At 45.5% G+C, this 27206-nt stretch overlaps 2 protein-coding genes, 1 long non-coding RNA gene and 3 other non-coding genes across 8 annotated transcripts; 3 read left to right on the top strand and 3 right to left on the bottom strand.

The window, feature by feature from the left end:
* Positions 1-1242: 1242 nt before the first annotated feature.
* On the bottom strand, positions 1243-1324 carry trnas-uga. The gene has a single exon. It is a non-coding gene; the product is annotated as a tRNA-Ser (tRNA).
* Positions 1325-1707: 383 nt separating this feature from the next.
* On the top strand, positions 1708-1779 carry trnaa-cgc. The gene has a single exon. It is a non-coding gene; the product is annotated as a tRNA-Ala (tRNA).
* A 437-nt stretch (positions 1780-2216) lies between these two features.
* On the bottom strand, positions 2217-2289 carry trnav-uac. Its single transcript has one exon. It is a non-coding gene; the product is annotated as a tRNA-Val (tRNA).
* A 969-nt stretch (positions 2290-3258) lies between these two features.
* Positions 3259-12102, top strand: zgc:152891 (uncharacterized protein LOC767741 homolog). Its single transcript, XM_031726716.2, has 16 exons — positions 3259-3317; positions 3508-3549; positions 5128-5322; positions 5435-5660; positions 5803-5884; positions 8280-8369; positions 8455-8570; positions 8925-9097; positions 9176-9319; positions 9420-9623; positions 9753-9839; positions 9928-10097; positions 10191-10300; positions 11080-11180; positions 11279-11449; positions 11775-12102. Exons 3-16 carry the CDS (start codon positions 5167-5169, stop codon positions 11952-11954), a joined length of 2010 nt encoding a protein of 669 aa, XP_031582576.2. The 5' UTR covers positions 3259-3317; positions 3508-3549; positions 5128-5166; the 3' UTR covers positions 11955-12102.
* Positions 12103-12890: 788 nt separating this feature from the next.
* On the bottom strand, positions 12891-25778 carry LOC116310004 (microtubule-associated protein 11-like). Of its 3 annotated transcripts, none has more exons than XM_031726726.2 (13): positions 25056-25778; positions 23773-24116; positions 23559-23654; positions 23336-23465; positions 22475-22561; positions 20988-21108; positions 20394-20541; positions 20036-20118; positions 19661-19812; positions 16350-16486; positions 16194-16272; positions 15998-16112; positions 12891-15928 (listed from the first exon to the last, which is right to left on the bottom strand). In XM_031726726.2, the coding sequence occupies exons 1-13, from the start codon at positions 25246-25248 to the stop codon at positions 15772-15774; spliced, it is 1842 nt and encodes a 613-aa protein (XP_031582586.1). In that variant the 5' UTR covers positions 25249-25778; the 3' UTR covers positions 12891-15771. The 3 variants fall into 3 exon arrangements, 2 of the variants coding, with proteins under 2 accessions (XP_031582586.1, XP_031582587.1); XM_031726727.2 differs by having other exon boundaries at positions 23773-24113; XR_005614716.1 differs by lacking the exons at positions 12891-15928; positions 15998-16112; positions 16194-16272 and adding exons at positions 17185-17854; positions 17983-18265 and having other exon boundaries at positions 16374-16486.
* LOC120442400 lies at positions 24101-25864 on the top strand. The gene is made up of 3 exons (XR_005614717.1): positions 24101-24182; positions 24262-24396; positions 25742-25864. It is a non-coding gene; the product is annotated as an uncharacterized LOC120442400 (long non-coding RNA).
* Positions 25865-27206: the final 1342 nt, after the last annotated feature.

Here is a 27206-nt window from a genome sequence, read left to right as displayed (position 1 = left end):
AACAGATTTTAAGCTAGGGTCACCCAACCATTTCCTCGTTAGCTGCTAACTCTTAAGAATCCCTGAGGTTATTGTGTGAGTCACTGGGTCGCATAGTCACGTATACGCTTAGAAGTGAAAGCACTGACACTTGGGGTTGCATATCTTTACTTCAGAAATAAACCCATGAAGTGTCTTCTGTTTAACTCTTGTTAAAAGGAAAAACTCCCTTTTAACAGGAAGAAACCTTTGGCAGAACCAGGCTTAGGGAGGGGTGGTGTATGTATGATCTGTATGATTCAGTACAGAAAGGCCTATTGTCTGCAGTACGGGGGCCCCACAGGGAATGGTTCTGGCTTTAACCATCTACAGCAGACTGAAGACCTTCTCTGACTCTGTGGTGGCCTCGGCCATCTTTTACGGTGTGGTCTGCTGGGGCGGCAGCATCTCTGCTGGGGACAGGAAAAGACTGAACAGGCTGATACGAGGGCCCAGCTCTGTTCTAGGATGCCCCCTGGACCCAGTGGAGGTGGTGAGTGACAGGAGAATGGTGGCTAAGCTGTCATCCCTGTTGGACAACATCTCCCACCCCATGCAGGAGACTGTGACAGCACTGAGCAGCTCCTTCAGTGGGAGACTGCGGCACCCACGGTGTGGGACGGAGAGATTCCGCGGGTCTTTCCATCCTACTGCTGTCAGATTTTACAATAAAGCCTTCACAGCTGGCCAAACTCACACGTGCAATAACATTAAGTGTAATTTTTTTTGACAACATAGTGTTTTATTCTACTGTATGTAGTATGTTATTCTTTTTCTCTTCCTATTCCATTGTTTTTCTTAATTTTTGCTGCTGTAATTTCCCACATGTGGGACTAATAAAGGTGTTATGTTATCTTGTTACTGATGCTCATCAAAGATGCTTGTCAAAGAAAGACAAAGTCTTTGGACAGTGTCTAATAACAAAAGATGAATGCTGACTTTGATGACTTTGAAACGTTTAATTAATTATTAAATGGTGTATGTAAATAATTCGTTTTGTCACTCCTGGCCCTCCATATCAACGCAGGTGTTTTTATATATAGTACTTATGTAGTTGTTAGGTTTTGTTAGATGCTCTTCCAGTGACTGACCAAAAAAGTTCACATGTATGTATGTACGAAACTAGTCTATTCTGGCTAGTACTTCACTGGAGAGATAATGAGTTTGCTTAAACGCATGAGGTTAAGTTAACAATATGTATCATAAAGAAAAACACAGATGTGTCGCTGCGAGCAGGGTTCGAACCTGCGCGGGGAGACCCCATTGGATTTCAAGTCCAACGCCTTAACCACTCGGCCATCGCAGCTCACGTCACCTATCACTTTCCCAATCATACTTATCCGGCGTCAGCGAACACATCATATGGGAACTACTCTGGTGGAGAGTGGGTCTTCTTAATATCAGCCACGTGGCATCAACCTGACATTACCGCGGATGTCAGGAGGGTTTGGAGTGAGTTATTAGGCCTGTTTTTCGTCGTCATCGTATCAGATTTTCTGCAAAGTTTCATATTTCGCTGTCGTCACATGCGTGTATTTAGAGCTCTTTGAGTGGCTTTACACCGTTTAAACGTTTAGCAACTTTATTGTAAGGAAAGCTTCAGATATTTAACGTAGTTGAGGACAATGTAAGTACGCCGACCTCCGCTGCAGATAAATACTAATGTTTTTCCTTTTCGTACTAACGTGAGGGGATGTAGCTCAGTGGTAGAGCGCATGCTTCGCATGTATGAGGTCCCGGGTTCAATCCCCGGCATCTCCATGTTTGTTTTAGATTTAATCGTCAGTTTCTCGTGAAATACTTGCCACAGCGTGAGACAGATCACAGGTGAAACTTTTGGTTTTCATGTCTTTATTCATGTGAACCTTACATTTGTTTTACAAATATTAAACAATAAATAAACAAACAATAAACAATAAAAACACATATTGGTTTAGATTTTTACAAATCTGAATCCTTTTCTTTGTGTTATGTTAGAAAAATACGATTCATAGTCTCCGCTTTAATTTTGAAGGTTACCTGTCCAAACCGGATGTTATGCTTCATATCCTTTCGTTTTGTGTGAACTGTGATGACGTTAGCCGTCATGCATTTCGGCAGATATTAGAATATGTAGCATTTAATCTTCTTGTCATACAGTTGTTTTGATCAACATTCGTATTGATAACCTAAAAGCAAAAATAATCACGAAAAATCAGTGGTTCCACTGGGGCTCGAACCCAGGACCTTCTGCGTGTAAAGCAGACGTGATAACCGCTACACTATGGAACCCCATACGTGTGCGTGCTTAATGTTTATGTTAATATTTGAAATGATACTTGTACAAGCGATACCAAGATGTATACATAAATATCTTCTTGATGCATTCTCAATCATCCAGGAAAGTAAATCTCCAAAAGTTGAATCTGTTCTGCTGAGCGCGGAGTCAAGGAGGCCATTTACGTGAAAAGGGAAAGACCATCTCTGAATCGAGGAGGGGGCCTAAGGGTACATCTTTCGCCATCTTACAACGCTGTGATTGCAGCCATTCCCCAACTCTCTGTGAATGGTACTCATGGCCATTGATCAGTGTTCTTTGATCAGTGGGTTTTGGTCAGTGATTGTTGATCAATGGTCATGGGAATTTGCATAATTATGATTAAGAAACTGACCTCACAGCCCATTGTTCCTTCAGTGGGCTGGTTTCAGTCATTATGCAAATGTACTGTTTATAAGGTTTGGGGAAACCTGCAGTCAGCTGAGACTGAAGAAGTCACTTGGATGAGTGACGAAACGTTTCTCCCACAAAACGCTACGTCCAGATGAACAGATTCAACCTTTGGAGATATACATAAATATATTTACACACTTCATTTTACCTTTAGTATATAATGTTATTTCCACGTTTATGTAAATCTTGTTTATTTAAATGCTTCATTTGATTTAGGGTATTTGTTTCTTTTGTGAAGTATCAATTTTAGATTAATTAGAAATGGGATTTCTGAATAGAAGAAATGAATGCAATCGTAAAAAAATGTTGTAATTATTGTTGTTAATATGTGGTAACTTTTTTGTTTTTCTCAGTATTCATTCATAAGTTGATATGTTATTTGCTAGTTAATATGTTTAAATTAATCAGTTTACAGGGGAAACAACGCGGTAAAGCAGTACCTGTTATTCAGGTGTTGTTTTAACCCAATAGGATGTGCCGTTGACTTGATGGGCGGAGCACTAAACAGAGATATCGGGTGAGAGAGAGACCCTGGGAGAGAAGCAACTCGTGGGCAGCCCAGCTGGAGCAGAGGAGGCTCACTCTGCAGGTATGTTTACCTGTGTGTTTCTCTCAGCCAGTCAGCTTTCTATTCACATACTTTAGTTTTGCTTAACACACCTGCCTCAGGTGTTTGTCTCCATCCCTTGAACGGCCTTCAGGTGTATACTCTGCACTCTGCTGTGGCCTGTTTTGCTTGTTCCCTAATAGTTTCTTTTATGTTCCTGTTTTTCATGCAGAAATCTTCCAGAACATTTCCAGAAACCAGAATCTTCTGACAGGTAAACAAACACTTTTCTTTTGTTGATTTTGTGGGAGCAAAATTCCCACTGCAGCAGAGGAACCCTCCCCAAACCACCCCCACCTCTGGGGTTAAGAGGGCATGTTTTTCTTTTAATCTGTCCCACCAGTAAAACTAAGCTGGCCGTCTTATCGTAGAAAGATTTGATTCATTTGCTTCAAATCTGACATTAAAAAACAGTTGCTGCAACTTTAATTTGAATCTAAGTCTGATATTTTATAAGTTTTGTTTTCATTTATTTTATTTTATTTAAAAAATATACATTTTATTTTATTTTGTCTAATTTTTTTACTCAGTTTCAGTTGAGTTTTTTGTTATTTATAATTCAGAACAGTAATATATTTCTTCCTTTCATGTAGCATGTTAAAAGACATTCAATATAAATATGATCACATTTCCTTTTTAATTTTGTGTTCAATTGAAACTAAAAGCCCAAAGAACACAAGGATTAAGTAAGGACTAAATATGTGCAGAGTTTATATTGAGTGGATTTTTGTCCTGACCTCTTCATTACGGATTATTTCTAGGAAACGAGGCCTGCGACCCAATAAACAAATGATTTGGTTTTTTAAACGTACCCTCGGGTCAGAGCCGGTGTAGATAATGTAACTCGTAGGTTCATCTCTAACATGATAAAACAGGAGGAAACAGGAAAATCAGCAGCCGGTGTTTTTATGGCTGATTTCTGTACCGATTGTAACCACGGAGCAGGAAGCTTCCTCGTCAGGCTGACAACGTGACCTTTAACAAGAAAGAGGGCAGTGTTTACTGCTTGTGGATCTGTCAGGAGAAGCCAGTGTGTTAGCTGGAAGCCCACGCTAACAGTCCTTCATTTCCAAGGCAAATGTGAGCAAGGTAAACAAATAAGCTGATGTCAGCATCGGCGGGAGTCCTGCACAGCACAAAGACAGAAATGTGTTTTCAAGAGTCATTTTTATTTTTAAGATAAATGAAAGCTGATAGCAACGCAGTTTCATTATGAGCTTCACAGAGATGGAACATGTGAAGCATTCTGGGAATTTTTCTCTGTGTCATGGTGCAAAACAAAGACAGCAAACATGGAGAGAAAATAACAAACTTTCCAACAAAATAAGAAAAGTGTCAAATTTAGCACCTTCTATGTTATTCACTCAGGAGAAAGACGAGGAACGCGCCCTCTGAATTTACTCATGGATGATGTTTTGTAAGCGCTGATGTCTTTAAGGGCCTTGCTTTAGCCTTTCTGGACCTTCATGCAGCTCTGATGGTCCTGAGATGATAGTGACACTGACAGTTATGGTGGCGATTCTCATCTCCACAAATAAAACAGGAAGTGTGAGAGATGTAGAGCTTCAGGTGAAACCTCTGTAAAGACTCTTGAAGCGGCCGTTTCACCACGTGAGGCTCTGATCATCCCACCAGCCGGAGGTGAAGTGTCTTTGTGTCTGTCAGGTGATTCTGCTTAAACAGCTTTACCTCCTCCTTCAATTTTGCCTGACACAGGTCACAACATGTTTTCAATATTAATTTGCGGGTGAAAGGCTCACAAACCTGCACTCAGGTGTATTCTGGCCACCAGGTGGCGCTGTCCAGTTTTGTCCCCATCGTGTCCAACATAATGGCTTCCTGTCAGGAGTTTGAAGTGACCGTTCACACCTCACCTGGCCCCACCTGTGGAACCTTCAGCCACCTGTGGCTCAGCCTGATTGGCTCTGAGGGCGAAACTCCGCCCATCCGTGTGACCGACGGTAACAGTCATCTCCTGCCAGGATCGGTGAGTTTTGAGATTCATTCATTTGCAGCGTTCGCTGGGAGTACTGAAGGGCATGGTTTACGGTCTGTACTTGGAGTTTTATTTTGACGGTCTCTTCCTGTCACGCTCACAGGTGTGTCCAGTCCGGGTTCAGGCCAGCAGTCCTCTGGGTCGCCTGATTCTGGTTCGGCTCCGCCTCGAGGTTCAGACCAGATTTCCAAACCTGGACTGGCACTGCAGCAGAGTGGAGGTGTGGAGGGTGTCTAAAGGTCAGGGGTCAGACTCAGAAACACAGGTGTTCCTGTGCGACAGGTGGCTGCGACCAGCAGATGGCGACGTGGAGCTCCGGAGTGGAAAGTGTGAGTGACGTTTAATGACCGTTGGGAGGAAACAGACCCAAGCACAAAAACCTCTTTATTTCCTCACTTCACCCTGCAGGTGTGCCCATGCAAATCATTTCCTTTGAATCTAAAAGCAGTTCTCCCTGTTGTTGGTCGACAGTGTGTTTGCTGGAGGAGGAGATAGAAGAGAAGCTGAAGCAGCAGAGGCTCAGACAGCTGCAACATCAGCAGCAGCTCATCAGGTACCTGATGTCAGTGTTAGCGTGCTGGTTTACCTTTGGTCCTCTTACAGCGCTCTGACTGGCCACATCCTGGAGTCCTGCAGAGGGGCAGCACGCAGTGTTTCTGAGCTGTACTCTGTGGGCGGCCAGTGTCATCCAAACACAATAACATGTTTACACCACACTGATATCTGACCTTTGACCTATGACCTTGAATGCTAAAATGGGGTATTATATTATCTTTACCAATATGACTGGAGCAGAACTGGCTGAAACATCTATAAGATCCTACCGTTAATTAATGCTTCAATCTTAAATATGATCAACCTATCTCTAATAATCAGCTATGTACCACAGGCCTTCAAGCTGGCTGTAGTTAAACCTTTACTTAAAAAGCATCTCTAGACCCAGCTGTCTTAGCTAATTATAGGCCAATCTCCAACCTTCCTTTCATATCAAACATCCTTGAAAGAGTAGTTGTCAAACAGCTAACAGATCATCTGCAGAGGAATGGCTTATTTGAAGAGTTTCAGTCAGGTTTCAGAGCTCATCACAGCACAGAAACAGCTTTAGTGAAGGTTACAAATGATCTTCTTATGGCCTCTGACAGTGGACTCAGATGGCCCCGCCCCTCCCTGAGCCTGGTTCTGTCGGAGGTTTCTTCCTGTTACAGTTTTTTCTGATGGCTTGAGCACATTTTTTGTAACTATTGGCTATTTTTGCAAAACACACAAATAAGAAAACTCTTCACCCAATCAGCAAAACATTGTAGTTTTCTTGTAAAAGCGAATAACCTTTGCTTAACTCTCCACACCTTTGTAAAAATGGTATTTTCGTATCCGACAGTTAACACAAGCCATCATATTAATAAGCACACAATGCACCAACTACACACTGATGGTATGAATAAAAAACACACCTGGCTTTTGCTTTCTCTGTGCACAAGGTAGGCTATGTCAGTTTGAGCTCATACTTTTGTCATAGATCCGTAAGCATAGAGGGATCCAAACTTCAAGTACTGGTGTTTATTCACACACATCAAAACAAACACAAGTGTTTATTTCCAAGTATAGAATTATTTGCAATCGCCATATTGACTGTATGGGTTTCTTGGTCTGCAGTGAACATTCTTCCTCTGCTCCCAGCATCTGGTCGTCTAGCAATTCTGTAAAGTAAAAATTTCAGTATTTTTACATCTATGGTATTGTTGTTTCTCATTAGCATGGCAGTGCTACGAATCTTAGTGCAAAGTGACTGTACTAACCGACTCTCATTTCAAAATGTCCTTATGATGCTTGCTACAGTGTAGCGGCTCGAGTTAGGCTGAACCCGTTGGCCAGCTTCCCTCAGGGTCACTCCATGGTTGATTCCTTGGTCCACTATTGTAGCTCTGATGTCATCAGCAATTCTATTTCTTACTCTTCTTACCCTTCCTCTCCCCCCTCCTCATCTTCCTCTCCCCCCTCCTCGTCCTCCTCTTGCTCCTCCTTGTCCTTGTCGTCCTCTTCATCCTACTTCTTCACCTCCACGTCCTCTTCCTCGGCCTCCTCTACTTCTCACTCTTCCTGCTCCCTCCACTGTACTCCACACACACAGCTTACCTGTATTATAGTGCGTAGGCTGATTGCAAAGTGAACTAATTATCTAAAAAAGTTTTCACATGTGACAGTGTGCCAGACAGTTGGCAAAATAGTGTAAATAATGGCCTTAAATGTGTATAGTTTTGCTAGGAGTGCGTTGATCCTTTGCAAATTGAGTGTAAAGCAGTGAGTTGTGTTTACAGTTCTGCAAAAAGAGTGCTGTGCAGTGGATTGTAGCTACAGGTTTGCAAAGTGTGTGTTACAAAATGGCAAACTGAGTGCAAAGCAGTGTTTGTGCTTTTAGTTTTGCAAACTCAGTGAGTGGTTTTGCTATAAGTAGTAATAGTTTTAGAAATTGTGCTATAAGAATCACAGTTAGGGTTTAAGCATTCAGAAAAAACTGTAAAAGGGAGTTTTTCCTTCCCACTGTTGCCAAAGTGCTCATAGGGGGTCATATGATTGTTGGGTTTCTGTCATTATAGGGTCTAGCTTACAATATAAAGCACTTTGAGGTTACTGTTGTTGTGATTTGGTGCTGTATAATTAAAACTGAATTGAATTAAATAAATATAAAACTTTAGATTTTAAGATGTATCCATGCTGTTTGTGACATCATAGAGTATCATACTGAAAAAAAGCATGTTGCACAGTCTTCATGCCCGTTCATGTGATTTATATATATGTATGTGTGTGTGTGTGTGTGTGTGTGTGTGTGTGTGTGTGTGTTTTCTAGAACGATTCAAAAACACAGAGATGAATGAGATGTGCTGTTTTTGGTATCTGCATCCTACAAAATTTGAAAATGACAGCTTGAAAACTGGTTGTCTCTCGTTCAGGTGGCGAATCTTCGTTGGCGGCGCTCCGCAGTGCGTTGATGTGAACAGTCTGTCTGAACTCGGGCCAAACCTTCTTTACACGCAGAAGAGGTGAGCGCTAACAGTCGGTGCACATTGTGAATGAAATGCAGGCTGAACCTGCCGGTCTGAGCTGTGTTTGTCCCTCTGTCCTCAGTCCGGCCACTAACCTGTACTATCTGAACGGCTTCACCACCCGAGTCGAGTCCTGGAAGAGTTTTTCAGAGCTGGAGATGATTTTCACCTACAGTGCACAACAGAACGACATCGCCAGTAAGAAACAACACAGCACATCTCATTCATCTTTGTGTTTTTGAACCTTTCTAGTTACAGGACATCTTGGCAAAGTTTTTATTTCCCCTTGTGGTTATTCTGGGTCTTTATTCTTATATTTACTGTATCGTTCTTTCATCATTTGTATTTATGTTTAAGTAGTTTTGTGTCTTTTTGATTATTTTGTGCTTTGTTGTAGGTTTCTGTCTTTTGTGAGCATCTGTAATTGTTTTTGTAGCGTTGTGTCTGTTTGTAGTGTGTTTGTGGGTAGTTCTGCTGTTCCAGGTGAGGCCTCCTGACTCGGCGATCGGGCTCGGTGACATTGAATAATGAGACGGTTATTCTGTCTCTCAGGGTTCGTTAAGGCTCATTGGATGGAGGATTGGTATTTTGGCTACCAGTGTCTGAACGGCAGCAACCCTCTCATGCTGCGTGAGACCCGCCACCTCCCTCCAAACCTGTCCGTCACCTCTGACATGCTCCGCCCCTTCCTGCCTGAAGGCTGCTCCCTCGAAAACGAGCTACAGGTGTGTGCTGTTGTGACTTCCAGCTGTGTGTTATTTGCTGCTGCCCTTTTTAATCAGTGTGTTTGTATTTTGTGACAGAAAGGCAACATTTACCTGTTGGACTACGAGGTTCTAGACGGTGTTCCAGCCAATGTGATCAATGAAAAGCAGACGTATCTGTCCGCCCCGCTGTGCCTTCTCCACCTGAACCAGCAAGGGCAGCTGCTCCCCATCGCCATCCAGGTTTGCTTCTTACGTAGAAACCCATACCTGTCTTCAGTTTGAATCCTGTTGTCTACCAAGTTCAAACCAGTCAACCTGGGAATGTGGTCCCGTCCTTCAGCTGCAGCAGAAACCTGGCCCTCAGAACCCGGTCTTCCTGCCCTCTGACTCCGGCTACGATTGGCTGTTGGCTAAGATGTGGGTTCACAGTGCGGACTTCCAGTGTCACCAGTTGATCTCACATTACCTGCGGACTCACATGATGGCAGAGCTGTGCTGCGTGGCCACGCTGCGGCAGCTCCCAGATGCACACCCGCTGCACCAGGTAAACCCCACTCACCTGCAGCTCGCTCAACCTTACCCACAGAAGACCAGAGAACGGAATTGTTGTATCCCATCATTTCTCCTTTTAAATGGCTTGAGCTGTCTTTTGTCTCATTTCTTTTATGGACAGCTGCTACTGCCGCACGTCAAGACATCTTTAAAGATAAACGTTGGGGCCAGAGCGTCGCTGCTGGCCTCCAAAGGGCTGTTTGATCAGGTAAAACACCGACTGTAAGAGAAACCAAAAAGAGGAGCACAAACAAGCAAAGTAAAACCTGTTGTGTTCCCTGGTCTCGTCCCTCCAGGCTGTCGGTTCTGGTCTGGAGACGTTACCCGTTCTCCTCTCCAGGGCATCAGCCAAGATTTCCTATCGAACCCTGTGCGTCCCCGAAGACCTGAGCGACCGCGGTTTGGACAAACTGCCGCAGAGCTTCTACGCCCAGGACGCTCTGAGGATCTGGGACGCAGTGCACAGGTAAACGAGCACACCTGAGAAACACGAACACTCGTGCAAACGTTTTATCCGATGGCAACAGGAGTTCCTCTGTGATCTGTGTGTGTGTGGCAGTTTTGTAACCAGCTGGGTGGATCTGTATTACCATGGAGACGACGCGGTGCAGCGTGACCCTGAGCTCCATTGTTGGCTCACAGACATCAACACACACGGCTTCAGTAACGGTCAGTTTTATGATGCTAAAACGTGGCACGCGAGCTAAACGTACAACATTTTGCCTGCTGTGAGACAAAAGACGCTGCAGTCCTCCAGGAATTTGCACCGTTTTAAACGACTCTGTCAGCAAACTGTGTTTACACGTTAAGTTATATGATAATAATATAATAATGATAATCACTGCTAGTTGAGTCTCCTTTCATGCTGCAGTGGAACTTTTAAAAACAAGTGTAAAGTGGAGAGGGATGGAGGTGTAGGTGGGGGGGTTGAGCTCCTGATGGAGAGCTGGAAGCACTGGCACAGCTTTAGTCGATGGATGTAACACTAACAGGTCAGCTCACAGCATCACGGGGCTCTGCAGAGACGAGCAGAGTGACCCGACACCAAACTATGTCGACCTTTGGATCTGTGAGGAGTACGGAGGAGGATCTGAAAAGTTGCATGAATATGAAATTATATTAATCCGGCAGGATGTTGAATATTTAAACATGTTGTCTGTTTGACACTGCATGGTATTAAATATTGATAGTTTAATGTAATGATGTAATATTAAAAGCAAAAATTTGGGATTTTAGTGGTTAAATAATTAGAGATAAATATGTATATGTTATTATAAAAAGATGACCACATGATAGTTTTCCATGTTCATGTGTTTTTATGTTCATTAACATTTGTTATTTATGTGCTTGGAACACCGAGCAGCTCTTTTTGACTCCGCCTTCGCTCACAGCACACAGGTGCACGCATACATTCACCTGAACATTGTGACTATGGTGGCTCTGCACAGGTTTCCCTCAGCGCTTTCACACCAGAGCGGAAGTGGCCAAGTTTGTCACCGCGCTCATCTACTCCTGCTCAGCTCTGCACGCTGCCGTCAACTTCTCCCAGGTGAGTCGGCCACTGCGAGAGGTGGGAAAAGCTCGCAGCTTCCTGCTGAGCATGTCCCGCCGCCTCACGTTTGTCTCCTCTCTCTTGCCGTCCTCCAGCTGGACTTTGCCTTCTGGGTGCCAAACTGTCCCGTCGCCATGTTGCGTCCTCCTCCGCAGGCCAAATGCGCCGTCACAGAGGATGACATCATGTCCTTCCTGCCAGATGTGAACACGACGTGCCGCGTCCTGATGGCACTGAACGGGCTGTCGCAGCCAGCCATCAACTTTGTGAGGCTCCGCCCACTCCTCATGAAACATTTATGCTCGGTTCTTCAATTCCTCCTCTTCAAAATCTTTGTCATCTTCTTCTTTTTCGTCGTTTACATTTTTTCTTCTTCATTGTTAGCTTTTTCTTTTGTCTTCCTCCTCCTCGGACACCACAACCAATCACTGCTCCATCTCCTATCCCTCCATCCTCCTGTCACTCCAACCCTCTGCACCTCCTCTGAGGTCTTCCTCTGCTTTTTGTGATAATTTTCATTTCAAATCATTTCAACACGTCTCGTTATTTGTCACGTTTTTACAGATTAAACCTGTGTGTCTCCCCCTGCAGGTTCCTCTCTGTCACTACAAGGAGGCTATCTTTAGGGACGACGCCCACCGCAGGCTGTTGGAGGAGGTGCAGGCACAGCTCCGGGCCATCTCTGATGCCATCGCAGAGCGTAACAGCCAGCTGGAGCTGCCGTATCCGTACCTGAGCCCCGAGCGCATCGAGAACAGCGTGGCCATTTAGTAACTGTCATCGTCCTCACCTGCGATCATGTGATGGAGTAATCGTTTCTGCTGGGATACTTCAAACCGCAACATTTTTCATGTGTTAACTTTTTTTTTTCGAGCTGACTGTAACGCACCTTAAACTCAAATGTTCTCCGACGCTGAAATTAATGTCTTGCTTTGTGAGCTCACCAAATGATTTTGTTTGGCGTGCAATTTCATACACAATGAAGTGACTTGGTGTGAGCTCACACTGTGTTACATGAATACAGGAGGTTAAATATTAGAGGCAGTCTCTATTCTAACGTCTAAGGAGCTTGGAAAGAAATCATCTTGACTTCTTTAAGATGTTTCATCCGAGAAGCTTCTTCAGTTCTAGGGTCAAATGGTATCCCCCCGAAGAGGGACAAAAGGACCCCCTAATGATCCTCTACCTAATCACACGAGGTGTGAAAACAGCTGTAGGTCACAATCAGCCAAGGTTTCAGGTGAACCCACTGTGAAACCTCGCCCCACCGTATCGTGTGATTTCCTGAGGTCAGTTGGCCCAGGGTGTGAGTGGGCGTTAAGGCGTCTGGGAAGGATCTCAAAACTGGGTTATAGATGGCAGACAGTTGGTGTCATAAGCCCCGCCTTCTGTTCAATGACGGTCGCTCTTTCACTCCTCTTTCAAAGCATCTGTCTTCTCTGTCCAAAATGTGAACATTGGCGGCCTCAAAGAGTGACCTTTGACCTTTAGATGCAGATTGACAACCGGTCGAAGCAGATGGCCCCGCCCCTCCCTGAGCCTGGTTCTGCCGGAGGTTTCTTCCTGTTAAAAGGGAGTTTTTCCTTCCCACTGTCGCCAGAGTGCTTGCTCATAGGGGGTCATATGATTGTTGGGGTTTCTCTGTATGTATTACTGTAGGGTCTACCTTACAATATAAAGCACCTTGAGGAGACTGTTGTTGTGATTTGGTGCTGCATAAATAGAATAGAATTGAATTGAATGCACAGCCGAGTCTTGGCCCGTGGAGGTGGCTCTTCTATGTTGTGCCATTCGTTTATGAAGTGGCTCTTTGGTCTCGCCGATGTAAAGGTCAGAGCACTCCTTGGTGCTCTGTGCTGCATACACTACGTTGTTAAGTTTGTGTTTAGGAGTTTTGTCTTTGGGATGTCTGGTTCATCCCAAAGACAAAATCTTGTCGGAGGAAACATCTTCAAGGAAACTTAAAGAAGTCCAGACGGTTTTCTTTCCAAGCTCCTGAGATTACGATGACCTTCACAGACATATCTCTGTCAGCTGGAAATGAAGCCAGTCAGAAACAGAGGATGGGCTGTCAGCTGTACTCATGCTCGTGGCTGAATATTCAACCGATAACATGAGGCATTGTGCTCTGAGTGCCTCGGTGTCTGTTCTTGTCACAGTTAGATTTGTGGATACCCGAGTTTATTTCTCCTTCAAGTACAAACAGAAACTCAAAGAAAGCTTTGAGTAAAAGTCCTGCCCTCAGAATTACGTCCAGAACTACAAGCATAAGAAAGAACTGAAAGTAACAATCTTTATGTAAAATGAGCCCTTTCAGGATTTTACATGCAGAATATTTTATTCTCAGGGGTTTTTATGATGAAAGCCCATCCAAAATAGAAGCTAATAACACATCACACACATGCTGTTACAGGTCAGGATGTCACATGACAACGTCGGACTTCACACTGCTCTAAAAGTCAGTTTTCACATTTTTTTCCTGTCAGCTCTGTGTGATGTCACAAAGAGTGGCGCTCCACTGAGGCTCAGTACAAATAAGGATTACTTTGAACTGTGAATCATGAAACGCTACTTTCGTCCAATCGGAGAATAAAGGCGTGGACTTTAAGGATCCACATCCTGTTTTTGTAATCGATCTTCTGAAAACCAAATCCATCCACAGACCTGATGTTTCACTCATTTATTAAACACACTGTTCAAACTGTGCTCCAGCTGGTTGTTTCTCAGGATCTGATGCTTTTCCACTTTTGCCCATCTTTACCCTGTGTATCTGTGTGTGTGGTGGTGGTCAGTACTGCAGGACGTCCACTGGTCTAAAGTCTTACTGCACCTGAAGGGAAGCATTTTGTTTTAGTTAGTCTCTCATTCATCACTGGAAGTCACAAGCTTTGCAGATTCTGGTGAATTTGATGGAAACTATCACACAGAACATGAAGCAGCAGCAAGTACTGAGGAAAAGCTTTTATCTCTTTTTGTTTGCATTATTTTTCTGTTTCAAACAGGCAAACGTGTAACAGCCAATCATCACAATTATGTCATAACTGAATAAAAATAGATAAAATTGTCAAACTTGGAGTCATCAGGACCCTCTAAGCGTTCCCTCTAAAACAAATAGGAAAAAGAGGGAACACACGTGTAAAGAAACGTGTGGTTATCCCAACGAGGCTTTCGTCAAATTAGCAAAGACGCACAGAAAACAAGATCCGACACCAACGACGGAGGATCAGAAACACAAACTAAACTATTTTGTCAACCCCTAACCCATCTGTCCATCTGAAGGTCAAAGGTCACTTTTTGAGGATGCCAGAGTCCACCTGTTGGTTTGAGAGTGAAAGAAGCATCTATGTCCACTGTGAATGACCATCTTTGAACAGAGGGCGGGGCTTATGACACCAACTGTCTGCCGTGTATAATCCAGTTTTGAGATTCTTCCTGAACTGCAAAACCTTCTTGGATGAAACGTCTTCAAGAATACAGAAGTACACAGAGAACAGAGCAGAACCAATCAAATGCCTGGGTGCATCATGTGACCTCGGACGTTAAAGAAACGCGCATTTCTTCTTGTGTTGATTTTTAGCAGTGAGACAGCAGATACACTCTGACTACATCTGTGTCCTCGCTGTTAGCTTATTGTTTCACTAATGACAAACCAAGAACTGCGATAAATTAACGCAGCAACGGTCCCTGTTACTACCTGGAGTGGGAGGAGCTACAGCTGACACTGACGCCCCAGTAGCCCCTCCCATAAAAACATCAGGAATAGCCAGAGCCAGGAATAACCTGTTTTCCCGGGTTGAGTGCTGGAGATTCCTGCCTGCATCTCAGATGAATTCCTGATTTTGAGTTTTCATGAGTTTGTCTTGCTAACGTGCGCCAGATCATAACCAGGATGAACCAGAACACCATGAGCAAGGCAGCAGACTCCTGCTGCTCTTTAATAAAAGGCTGAGTGTCCTCAGAGGGAAGCTGACTCACAACAACCACCATTCATTTTATTATCAACATTCTGCTGAAGTTACTGTTTGTGACGCGATGGAGGAAATAACACTGAAAGAAAACATTAACCGTGACTGTCCTCAGTTTTATACGTTTTTAACCTGTAATGTCTTTTACTCTGAAAATAACACAGAAGTAAAAAGGTAACACTTTATTTTGGAGGTTTGGCACTTCCCAGCTTATTTCCTGGAAACTTTACTAAACATTGTAAAATAAATTCTCAGTTCTTCGGCTCTTCGTGGAGCTGAGCTGCGTGTTTGCAGTTTTCATGCTGTAAAACACACCTGGAGCATAAAACGATTCAGTGGCTCAATCTGGACGATGCTTTAAAGTTCAATATAAGATAAAATTTTAAAGAACGCTTCCAGGAAATGAGCTGGAAAACACAAAGTGTCTTGAAATGAAGTAAAACATGAAATATTTCAGCTGAAGGATGAACTTCTTCCTCCTTGTGAAGGAAAATCTGATTGTTTCCTGATTGGTCAGCTGATCAAACACAGGAGTGTTCCCTGCAGTAACATGAAGTCAGATTCTTTGTCATCTCTTCTCGTGTGTGTTTCTCTTTCAAAATAAAAGCCTCTCCTCTCGCTGCCTAGCTGACAGGATCCACCACCAGGACTTTGCACTCTCTCTTGGCGATCTTGTCCAGCGACAGCAGCGACTTGTCCTGCGGCGGCAGGTAGAGCGGCCGACCCACCGGAGAGCCAACGGGAGGCGTGATGGCCCGTCGCTCCATAGCGCTGCCCGTCCTGTCGGACATACAGATAAGATTAAACGACATACTTGATGTGATATAAGGCTGAAGTTACTAAAGTTACCTCATGATGTGGGACCGAGACGGCTGCTGGTGGGAGAAGGACTGAGAGCGTCCCAGACTGGCCTGGTGTCGGTCCAGCAGGTCTCGAACCGCCGGGCTGGACGGGCTGTTTTTACCTGGATGGTTTTGACACGACACAGAAATCAGGACAGACGTGGGTCGAAGCCTTTTGTGTTTGTTTCCTGGTTAGAGCTTACGTGACAGGGGCCGAGCGTCGGGTGGAGGGTTGGACACCGACGCTGTGAACTGGAGCTTTAACTTCATGTGCTGACTCAGCTGCAGAGACAGGAGAAAACATGATGTCCCGTGTGAGTGGGTGAAATAAGGAAGCAGGCGCTCAAAGCTCAGCGTACCTCGTAGAGTCCAGGTTTGAGGATCTGGAAGGCCACGCTGAACGACAGAGTGCTTCCTTTGCGGCAGTGACCCAGGTTACTGAGAGGGGTGTGACAGACCACGGCAGACAGCGCTGCGTCTTCCCCCTGACCTCGACCTGAGCGAGCAAGCAAACAACACATTACTCAGTGTGAACCATGACTGACAGAGAGTTTCTCCTGAAACTGGTCCAGAGAACTGTCTCCATCCCCGAGAAGAACACAACTACAACCAGCCGGACAAAGCACCATCAGGGCTGAGGAGCCAAAACCTGCACTCCCCCTAACGTCCACTAGAGGCTCAGTCCCCATAGACTGCCATGTTACAGTTTTTCTCAAATGCTAAAACACATTTCAAACGTTCCCACCATGTTCCCCACTGTCTAAACACAACAGCCTTTTCTAAAGCTACATAAACACAACCACACCTTCCCACTGCAAAACTCAAACTTTCACACCAAAAGAGCAGCTCGAAGCTTTCAAAAATGTAAACACTATACACATCGTTACACACTACAGCAAAACAACTGAAAACACAATGCTCAATTTGTGAGAAGGTTCTTTGTTTCATAACTGCCAATGCATATTTTTCGAAACTATACAGTAACAGATCGTCGTAGATCTCTGCAGAGGATTAGGCATTTAGATTTGTGAGTTTCATATGAAGAGTATAAATCTGTAGAAAATCCTGCATGTACGTACACTACTGTAACACAACTCAATGCAAAAACAGAATCTATTGCACACAACAGTACTCTTGAAAACATGATCAGGGTGTGAAGTTTTTTTATTTCCTTTATTCACACCACACACACACCACAATCACTGTGCGCCATCATGTCGCTGAGCTGCATCGGGCCACATCATCTCATCCACATCGCAGGCTATATTGTCTCTCGCCAGGCACCGCGGGAAAAACACCCTGGAATGGCGAATCCATCCTTGGAAGGCCTCCGCTGGGATGTCAACACAGGCCAGCTCCATTGCCCTTAGGAGGTTCTCTCTTGTGTATGGTTGTCTGTCATAAACCTTCCATCTCCACGATGAGAAGAACTCCTCTATAGGGTTCAGGAAAGGGGAGTAGGGTGGCAGACAGACGTTTAAAAAGTGGTCACTGTTGGTGGTGAACCACTCTCTGATTTGGTTTGTTCTGTGGAAGCGGACATTGTCCCAAATGATCACATAAAGCTGATGTGCGGGCCCAGGATGGTGTTGTTGGCGGTCCAGGAGGATGTCTTTTAGCTCCTCTAGGAAGGTGAGGAGACGTTGGGTGTTGTAAGACCCAAGGACAGCATGCCGGTGGACAAGCCCCTCCGAACCCATGGCCGCACAAAGGGTAATATTACCCCCCCGTTGGCCAGGGACCTCAGTGATGGCTCTTTGGCCAATGATGTTACGGCCTCTTTGCCTTCGTTTCTGCAGGTTGAAGCCTCATCCAGGAAGAGGTACTCATGAGGTCTGGCCATCGCGTCCAACTGTAATATCCTCTGTGAAAATGTGAAAGTGCACAGGTGTTCAGAACAACAGTCAATCAGGTAGCACAGTATTGTCCAGAAGTAATGTGAGCAACACAGTATGTCCACTAACTGTACTGTGAACATGGATGTATACTTACTTGCACAAACTCGTAACGTAGGTCTTTGTGTCGCGCAGAGTTGCGCTCAAAGGGAACCCTATAGAGCTGTTTCATCCGCGTCTTTTGGCGCCGGAGAACTCGGTCTATTGTGGCCAAGCTGACATCGTCAATGCTCTTAAAGTTGACATTATCGGCAATGACTTTGTCTCTGATCTCCCGGAGTCTGATGAGGTTGTTCCCACGAACCATATCCACAATGAGGGTTTCCTGTGCCGCTGTAAATATGGCAACCCTCCCACCTCTATGTGGCATTCTTTCAACTCTATAGAAAGAAACATGTGTTGTCAATTGACATGTGTTACAATACAGTCACAACTGATTTGAAACCAATAGACGACTTTCACAGGTTTGTAAGCCGGGGGGTTCAATGGTCACTCGAGCCGGCGAGAGCAGCGGACTCCCGGCTTCATCGTTTTCAGACCCCCGCTCTTTCGCTACTCAGGTTAAACATGATATATAAGTCACTCGGATAACTTAAAAATGTAATTGTTTGCCTTATTTCGGTGTTTTATTTGTTCCTGAGTAAATTGGTTTGGCTGAGATCAAAGTTATTAGATTATTAGATTAAATAAAACTTTATTAATCCATCGGGTGGGTTCCTCCGGGATTTTCACACAGCTGAATAAACGTCAAACAGAAAACTGATTAAACAGAAGTGTGAGACGGTCGAGAGTTTACTCCAGTGTCCTGTTATATTTTAGATAGCAAGGAGCAGACGGCCGAGTTTATTAAACTCCACCGAGACAGCGGTGACGCAGATCTGAAGGCTAGACCGTCCAATTTCACAGCCTCGCACTTCCGGCCTTCTCGGTCTTCGAAGGACCCGGCCCACGTAGACCGCGAAGGCCGGGTCCTCAGGAGGATGCAGCCGACGTTTTGGGACACAGCTTTAGTCCTGCTTCAGCCATTGTCATGCCATGGACAATGACATGGTCAATAACTGTTGCTCGCATCTCGTCCGTAATGATGGTGCGAGGTTGTCTTGCTCTCCCTCCTGGACCTTCTCCTCTCCCATGTTGGCCTCCTCCTCTTCCTCGTTGACCTGCTCCTCTTCCTCCTCTCATTTGAACTCCTCTTCCTCGTTGGCCTGCTCCTCTTCTTCCAGGGCCAGCTCTTCTCCCTCCTCTGCATCGAATTCCTCTTCCCCTGACTCTGCCTTCATCCATTGTGTTTGTTTGGAATCTCCACTCTGAACTTGCTTTTATACATGTGGTCACAGCATTAGCAACAAGTGTCTTCAATTTTGAGTCGTTGTGTGTAATGAATGACGCCAGCTGTGTTCATTGTGTTCAAATATTGCTGACTGTGGCAAGCATGTTGCATCACATGAGCTTTCATTTGAGAATATGAGCAGAGTTCTTTTGTAACTTGTGTTTTAGCAAGGACAGATGTGGTTAGATTTATGACAACGGAGGATTGTGTTCTGTGAATTGTGTCTTCATGTGACATGTGTTTATGATATTGGTAAATGATGGCTCGATTTAGTAAATGTGTTTAGACAACTGGTCATCTGGTTTAGAGGTTTGGCGTTTGTGTTTTAGCATTTGAGAAAAACTGTAAAATGTCCCAGAAATAAACCCGTTCACAGGTTTCCTTTCAAACAGCTGCAGGGTGGATTTTTTCAAAACATCAAACATGAATGGAAATGCTCGCTGACCCTCTGGAGTCCAGACGAGCCGCACAGCCAGGAAGTCCTGCAGGTTGTTGAGAAGAACATATTTGACCTTGAAGTGCTCCTTCACCCTGACGGTGCTCGGACAGCTGGCCGTCATGACGAAGCGCGGCCGGTCCAGACGGATACTGGGCAACCTGGGTGGAGGGGAGGGAGGACGGCGGGTCATTTAGAGAAGCAGCAGGAAAACAAAAAACAAAACACACTGTGTTGACCTGCTGCTGGACGGGAAATATGTCAGGATACACCCAGATTTTTCCCGTCGCTCCTGGTGGTCACAGCAGAGGTCTGCACCCCCGAGCCTGGATATCTCTTCCCATGACTAACACAGCACGTGTGGAGCGTTTCATCCAGCCTTACCTGTAGTGGGTGTAGATGCAGTTGGTGAAAGGCATCTTGGAAGTTGACCACTGCAGCACAGCGACCAGAGGAACCTCCAGCCCCTGAACACAAGCACACACATGCTGACCGCAGTGAAATAAATAAAGGACGCATTAATCCAGGAACGATTCGCCGACCGCCGCATCACAGCTGCCCTGAAGTGTGTCTGCCTTTCAAAGTCGTAATAAAATCCTGCGTTGACACATCTGTCCACAGAAACACGGCACTGACTTTTCCTTCCTCAGGAAATCGTGAGGAGAACACAACATGTCATGTGACCAGAGCGCACTGTGCACCAAACTATAAAACACACAACGCAACACGAATGTGTGCGCACCTCATTGGAGTCGTCCTGCGGCATGTCGTTGAGGTGCAGCTGGAACAGGAAGTCGTGCTCCTCTAAAGCGCTGAGCATGCTGGGAAGACGGCAGGCCAGGCTGTCCACCCGGCAGAAGGACGCCATGCCGACCTCACCGGACTGATGGCTGCGGAGCGAAGAACAACAAATACAGACATTCAGGCGCACACGAGATCACACAAACACACAATCTGACTGCACAACAACTCGTTTTACGACTAACAAAGTCCCAGAAACTCAAAGTAATCGAGTATAAGACAAAGTAGCATCATTACTAAAAACTATCTGCAATGATACAAACGATAAAAATCCAACACAGCGTAACAAAGTATACACAACACACTGTCATTAAATGCAATGTAACAAACACAGAGTAATAACTAATGTGAGAGCAAAGCATCCAGAAACAGGAGCAGAAATCACAAAACTGCTTAATACATGTAAGAAAATGCACGTTGAGCATATTTGTCTCGCCTGTCTCCAAAATGAACCCAGCAGCCACGGCGGCGCCTTCTGAACTCTGAGCAGAAACCTTCCACACACCATTTGAACGTGCCTCACTCATATACGTACCACACGTTGTCCACCAGCAGCACGGAGCCGTCGGGCATCACGGGAAGGTAGGAAGCGTTGAGGTTCGGTAAAATCCGAACATCCCGAATACTCACCTCCTCCTGAGAAGACTCGTTCAGCACTGAGAGTTGGACAGGAAACAGAATCACAGGTTGAATCAAACCACTGCAACCAAGCAAGGATTCGTTTCGGTCTTTAACGATGAGTTAAAAACCAGCGCCCTCTGCTGGTGCTTTTAGATTAAATACCAAAATATTCCTACATCGTCCTGCTGATCAGAGTCACAACCAATAACAGCAGAGACTCGGCAGTTTCGGGGTCTCAGCGATGCCTTGGCGTGCCGGCTGAGTGCGCTGGCATGCTGGACGTTAGTGGTGTGCGATACTGCATATTTTGGTATCGATCCGATACCAAGTAAATACGGGCCAGTATCGCCGATACTGATACCGATACTTCTCAATAAATCAGGTGGATGCGTCATTGAATTGCTAAATCGCAATTAATTTTCATGACCTTAAGTGTTTTTTGTGATGTTTCCTTTGGTATTATTAATTACTTAAAACCCAGGACATAATTAGGAGAAATAATTTATTTATAATTAAATAAAAAATGTTTTATTATTGTGGCGGGCCGTGGTCTGCGATGCTGCTGCAGATGAGGTGGACTCATGCCGGGGCATGGGGCGCCGATGGTCCAGGCCGATTCCCTCGCCTGCTCGCGGGGTGGGGTGAAGTAGGCGATGGGGGTATGTGGCAGGGCGTGTTCTGCGATGCCGCTGCAGGTTTGGTGGTGGTGATGTGTACGCAGCCGTTGAATGTACTGTTACAGCAACCGTGTGATTATTGTAAGAATAAATGATGCGGCAAAGCATGAAAATGCCATCGGGTCTGCCGTGGCGGCGATCTTTTTCTTTTCTTTTCTTTTTTTTTAATCTTAAGTGCACGCAAACCAGTAAACAAATTAAAACAAATAGTGTTGATAAACTATAATACGAAAATCACAATTACAATTCTCAAAAACAATTGGTAAAAATATAATTAATATGTAAACAACTTAATAACCCCCAAAGTGTCTAAGTCACGTGACGTGTCAGCGCAAAACCGAAACATAAGAGAGGGGGGGCGGGGGGAGCAAAGTGTGCCTGCTCTCCGCTGACACAGGAGCGGCGAGTCCAGCGACCTGGCTGTTTCGTTTTTGCCGAAAGCACAGCGTAGCAAACAGAACTCAAAGTAAAGAAGCGATCTAACCAGGCTAGTATCGATCCGATACAGATCCCGACTTGGGATCGATACTATCGATATTTGGATCGATCCGCCCACCACTACTGGACGTCAGGTTAAAGGACGTGCTGATCGCTGCCCTGTTCAGCTTCATGCATTTTCCTGACTGACCTAACAGCACACAGCTGGGTTTATGTCACTTAGCTTGGAGGCTTCCCTGACATGTAAACATCTGTCATCACAGTGACAATGAAGAGTGTTCTGTACCTTTTAAGACAGCGAGGTGTTTTCCAGAAACAGTCATCTGCTTACAGCGGACGGTCGGAGGCGGCAGGACGGTCAGGGTGGTGCTCACTGTGGATCAGAAGCTGCGTTAAACCTCCCAGAGGACAACATGACATCTTATAAAATCATTAAAATTCTGTTTATCAGGATGAAACAGTCCCGCCCTCAGTCTGAGAACCTCAGCGAGGCTCTCAGAGGCGAGGGCGGAGAGGAGCAGGAAATGAGTCCCACCCCACCTCAGGTGACTGAGGTGTCGAGGAGGCCGGGACTGAACGAGCTGATTTAACCCCCGACTGATCAATGAAACTGATCATATGTCAGTAACTGACCTCCATCATGGCTGGATTTATTGTTTTTTTACTGTTACAGTATTTATCTTGATTTAATGAAATCTAGACGGATGCTCTGTTGTGCTCTGACGACTCTGTTTTCAGGTTGTGTCACCTCGAGGAGCTTTACACTGTCAGGCAGAGCCTACAATAACACCCCACACTCATGTGACCCCCTGCTGTGGAAGAGAGCCAGACATCAATAATAAATAATGATTAATGCAGAGAGGTCTCGTCATTCCATTACTTTGATTCATAAGTGTTCAGTACTTCCTGTTTTATTTTGAAGGTTACTTTCCTGTTGCATCTTGTTTGTTCTGCTTCCTGAGTGTCAAACCTGTTCTCATCGTCACCTGTGTCAGTCATTGTCAGGTGTGTGCTGTTCCCACCTGTTCCCTGCTTCCTCTCAGCCCTGGTGTAACAGCAGTTCCCTGTCTGTGGCTCATGTTTAATGGAACGGTCTGGCTCTGTGGCGCTCTAACCTCGGCGTTCCCATGAAGCATTCAGTGCCTACCCTGAGCCTTGAAAGTGTTCAGGTCGTGTCTGAAGGTGTGCGTCGGCTCTCTCTGCTGCAGCACGCTCAGGTAGCCGAGTTCCTGCACCTCCACTTTCTCCGCCTCCTTCTTCCACACCGTGACCATCACCTGAATGCACACGGAGCAAAATTACTGAGCAAAGCAGCTACGACTCAAAGCCTTCACACAACACCAGATATCTGCATCCAAAATGAGGCGGACCTTGACTTTAAGGGTGCTGACGGGCAGTTTGTCCAGAGAGACGGTGAGCGGGAAGATGACCTCATCCGTCAGGACCACCGGCTCATCTAGAGGAGACTGACAGGGAGGAGCAAACACATCATCGCGCCTGAGAGGAAAGCATCGCCTCTGAGGACTGATCTAACAGGTGGAGAGAGGAGCGCCATATCAAAGACAGGTAAAGGTGCGCGTCTACCTGGACGGGCGCCCTGCGGAACTCCCTCGACGCCGTCCCAGAGGAGTTGTGGATGAGCAGAGGTTTGCAGTCCCTGAAGCTCCGGCACCGGGAATCAACCCTGCTGCCGAGCGCTGCGATGGCGGCCTCGGCAGCTGCGATGTAGTCCTCTTCGCCGTCCTCGTTGGCCTCGTCCCCGCTGCTCTGGTAGTCGTGGTGATGCTGATGGTGGTTGCCCCGGTGACGACTGCTCTCACCCGGACTCACGCTCGCCACGGCGCACAGAGATCCGGCCAACTCCCTCCACGCCCGGCTGCTGGCCGATTCGGTCCCAAAACCTGCCGCTGTGCCATCAGCGCCCCCTGCTGGAAAACAGACAGCTCCGCTCCAGAATTAAGGAAGCTTTTTTACACCCAAAGAAACATTTTTTGGTACAAAAGTTTCAAGAGTTTGACTCTGTCACTCAGACTTCTGAGAAAATAACTGAAACTTTTGTTTCTTTGTTTTCAGTGGCAGCGCTCACCCTGTTTTGAACCTTTAGATAATTTCCTGTTTCAGTGCTTCAGCCGTGTTAGAGCTGTGGGATTTTACCCCGTCTCAGCTCCAGTTTGCAGAGTACTGAGCGATCGTTCAGGACCTGTATCGGTAAGTGTCCCCCGGCCGGATCATCTCAGGAGTTTAACTCCGGTTCATTGTATGTGACGTTGAGTCCCACTCTGCGCCTACATGGTTTCATTTGAAGCTCGTATCTACTGTGGGCCAAACGCAGGTTTAATTACTGCATTTGTCTGGATGTGTTAGCTTCTCGTGCTCTGTTACCGCTGATGTTTAGCCTGCTTTGACCTAAACTGCATGCTCATAACAGTCAGGTGGAGGTTTCTGGGTGGTGCAGATATGACCCCATAAATGCAGATAATCAGAGGGCGTGTCTGTGGGTCAACAAAGGGTTAACCGTGAGTGTGCGGCCTCCTTTGTGTGCAGCAGTCACTGCTGAAGCTTTGTTGTTTGTTCCTGCTTTAAATATTTATACATCCTGATTAACGTGACTCATGCATATAAATACATGTGACGTATGTAAGACGACATAACGAGGATATCCTGTGCACACCTGCGGGACACGTCACGAAAACATGCTAAGGTTACAGGAGGAGCCTCAGCAGGTTTTTGTGACAGCTGCTCCCACACCAAACACTGCGCCCTGTCTCCGTGTTTTCACGGTTTCGTGTTTCCGCGGGTTCGTGTTCACGTCTGTGTGACTATCACAGGCTCGGGCACTCATCTCTCCCCGGCCCTCCCTCACGTACCGGGGCCGTGCTCGGTCGGCGTCGCTCCGGCGTCCCTGCAGCGCAGCACCAGCAGGAAGCGGACGGTCTCGCCCAGGTACAGGTGGCTCCTGCGGGGCAGCGTGCGGTACCGGGCCGGGTCGGACAGGTCCGTGATCGGCACCGCCGGGAAATACATGAAATACTCGCACTGCGACTCCATCATCTGCACCATGGCGACGACGGGAGGAGGCTGAGCGGCCGCAGGACCACAGTCAACGCGCTCTAACAATGAAACGCGCACTTCCTGCTGCGACTTTCAAAGTAAAAGCACGGACACCTGCCAAATGGGGAAAAATGAGACGGATAGCGCCCCGTAGTGGACGTTCACGGTACTACGACACCGAGTTTCTCTCTGTTACCAAAAGCACATAAAATTTAAAATAATAAGCACCGAGAGGAGCGACTGGGTTTTATTTAGCTGTTATTTAAATGCAGCTATGTGGACCTTTTACATGATTTATAGCACATAAGTGTGCCTCTGATTAGAGCGCGGAGCAGCAGAGATGCCGTCTTATTGTCTCGAAACGAGATAAATTCACATCCATGTACCGATGCAGACATGTTTTCTTTCCTTTTTGACGTTTTGAGTTCACACACGTGTTTACATATGTGTGTGTGTGTGCATTGAATTGTTTGAATTTTCCAGAAGTGTGTTTTGTCTGCAGGTCCAGTGTTTGGTCGTCCATGTGAGTGAAGTTGGCCCCCCACCTTCTTCAAATCAAACAAAATTGATGTCAAACATTTTTGTTTGTGCTGATTTTGTTTTAAAGATATTAGTAAAATATCTGGATGTCTGGAGCCTGGATCTCCTCCATGCCTGCTTCATGCCCTGGGGGACGGGGCTATGGCCCTCCACACCCTCTAGCAGACCGTTACATGGGGAAACCTTTTGTATACAAGCGCGTTGATCCACACAGGTGTGCACACGGGTGTTCACTGTTCGTAGACATAAACTACACCTTTCTTAGCTGCTACTTCAAAGCAGATTGTGCGCTGTCTGTCCTGCGTGCTGCACAACAACATTCAATATTTAGTATTTACTGCTGTTCACACTCAGCTAGATTAACGTGATGGTGTTGTGTTTAGTATGTTGCTTTGTTTTTTTGGTTTTTTTTTGCTTGCTTTCTCTTCTTTTTCTCTCAACAGGTGATCCAGGAGATTTTTTTTTCTCTTTGTCTTTGTAAGTGCCCTTTCTCACTGTCCCTTTTCCCTTCTGTTTTTCTTTTCCTTCCTCTCGTTCTTTCTCCCTTTCCTATCCCCCAGTCATGTCTGTCCCATCTGTAACAACTGAAAATAAAGTAAATAATAACAACAAAGTTTGATCAAATGGACCAATACGGCAATGCCATGATGATCCATTTGGCAAAATAAATCCATTTGGTATCCTTGTTGGTCTTCAGACAACAATTCTGACGGCTAAAGAACCAAATGGGACAGACAAAAAAAAAAAAAGATATTAGTAAAAGTTTTTAGAGGTCATCCGGGGTCACCCCCACCCACACACACACACACACACACACACACACACACACACACACACACACACACACGCTCATTAAAGAAAACAAATTAAAATGGTGTCAATCAAGTGTGCCACATTTGTGCTGGTTTGTGATGAAATAGCTAAAATTTTTGGAGTCATTCTTGTGAGGCTCGACAGTTCCATGTATTTCGTATTTCTAACAGGAAGCATGCCTACGTTGTTCTGATAGTTTTGTATATTCCAAATATTTTTTTTTACTTTTAAAGAGTGTGATCATGATAAAAATATCCAATACTGGTTTATGACTCACAACCTTTTCACAGTAAAGAAAGGAGCTGTTTGACCTCGAATGACCTCTATAAACTTTTATTAATATTTTTAAAATGATAGCAGCTGAAACGTTCACCATCAGTTTTATTTGATCTGAAGAAGGTGGGGGGGCAACTTCACTCAGGTCCAGAGCGTTTAGCTCTAAGCTTGGCTGCAGAAAAAGTAACAGCTCAGCTCTGCTAAACCACATCACATGTGGAGCTTTGCAGGAGAGCACAGCTACGGTGCAAGTTTGAATCTGATCATTTATTTGAAATATGTTTGGTTTTCAGACCAGATCATTAAACAGAGCTTTATTCTGAAGTGTCTCTCACTCG

The sequence above is a fragment of the Oreochromis aureus genome, linkage group 10, assembly GCF_013358895.1.
Source record: "Oreochromis aureus strain Israel breed Guangdong linkage group 10, ZZ_aureus, whole genome shotgun sequence".
NCBI classification, from domain to species: domain Eukaryota; kingdom Metazoa; phylum Chordata; class Actinopteri; order Cichliformes; family Cichlidae; genus Oreochromis; species Oreochromis aureus.
Note: the sequence above shows the minus strand (reverse complement) of the source record. Positions and strands in the feature narration are given on the sequence as shown.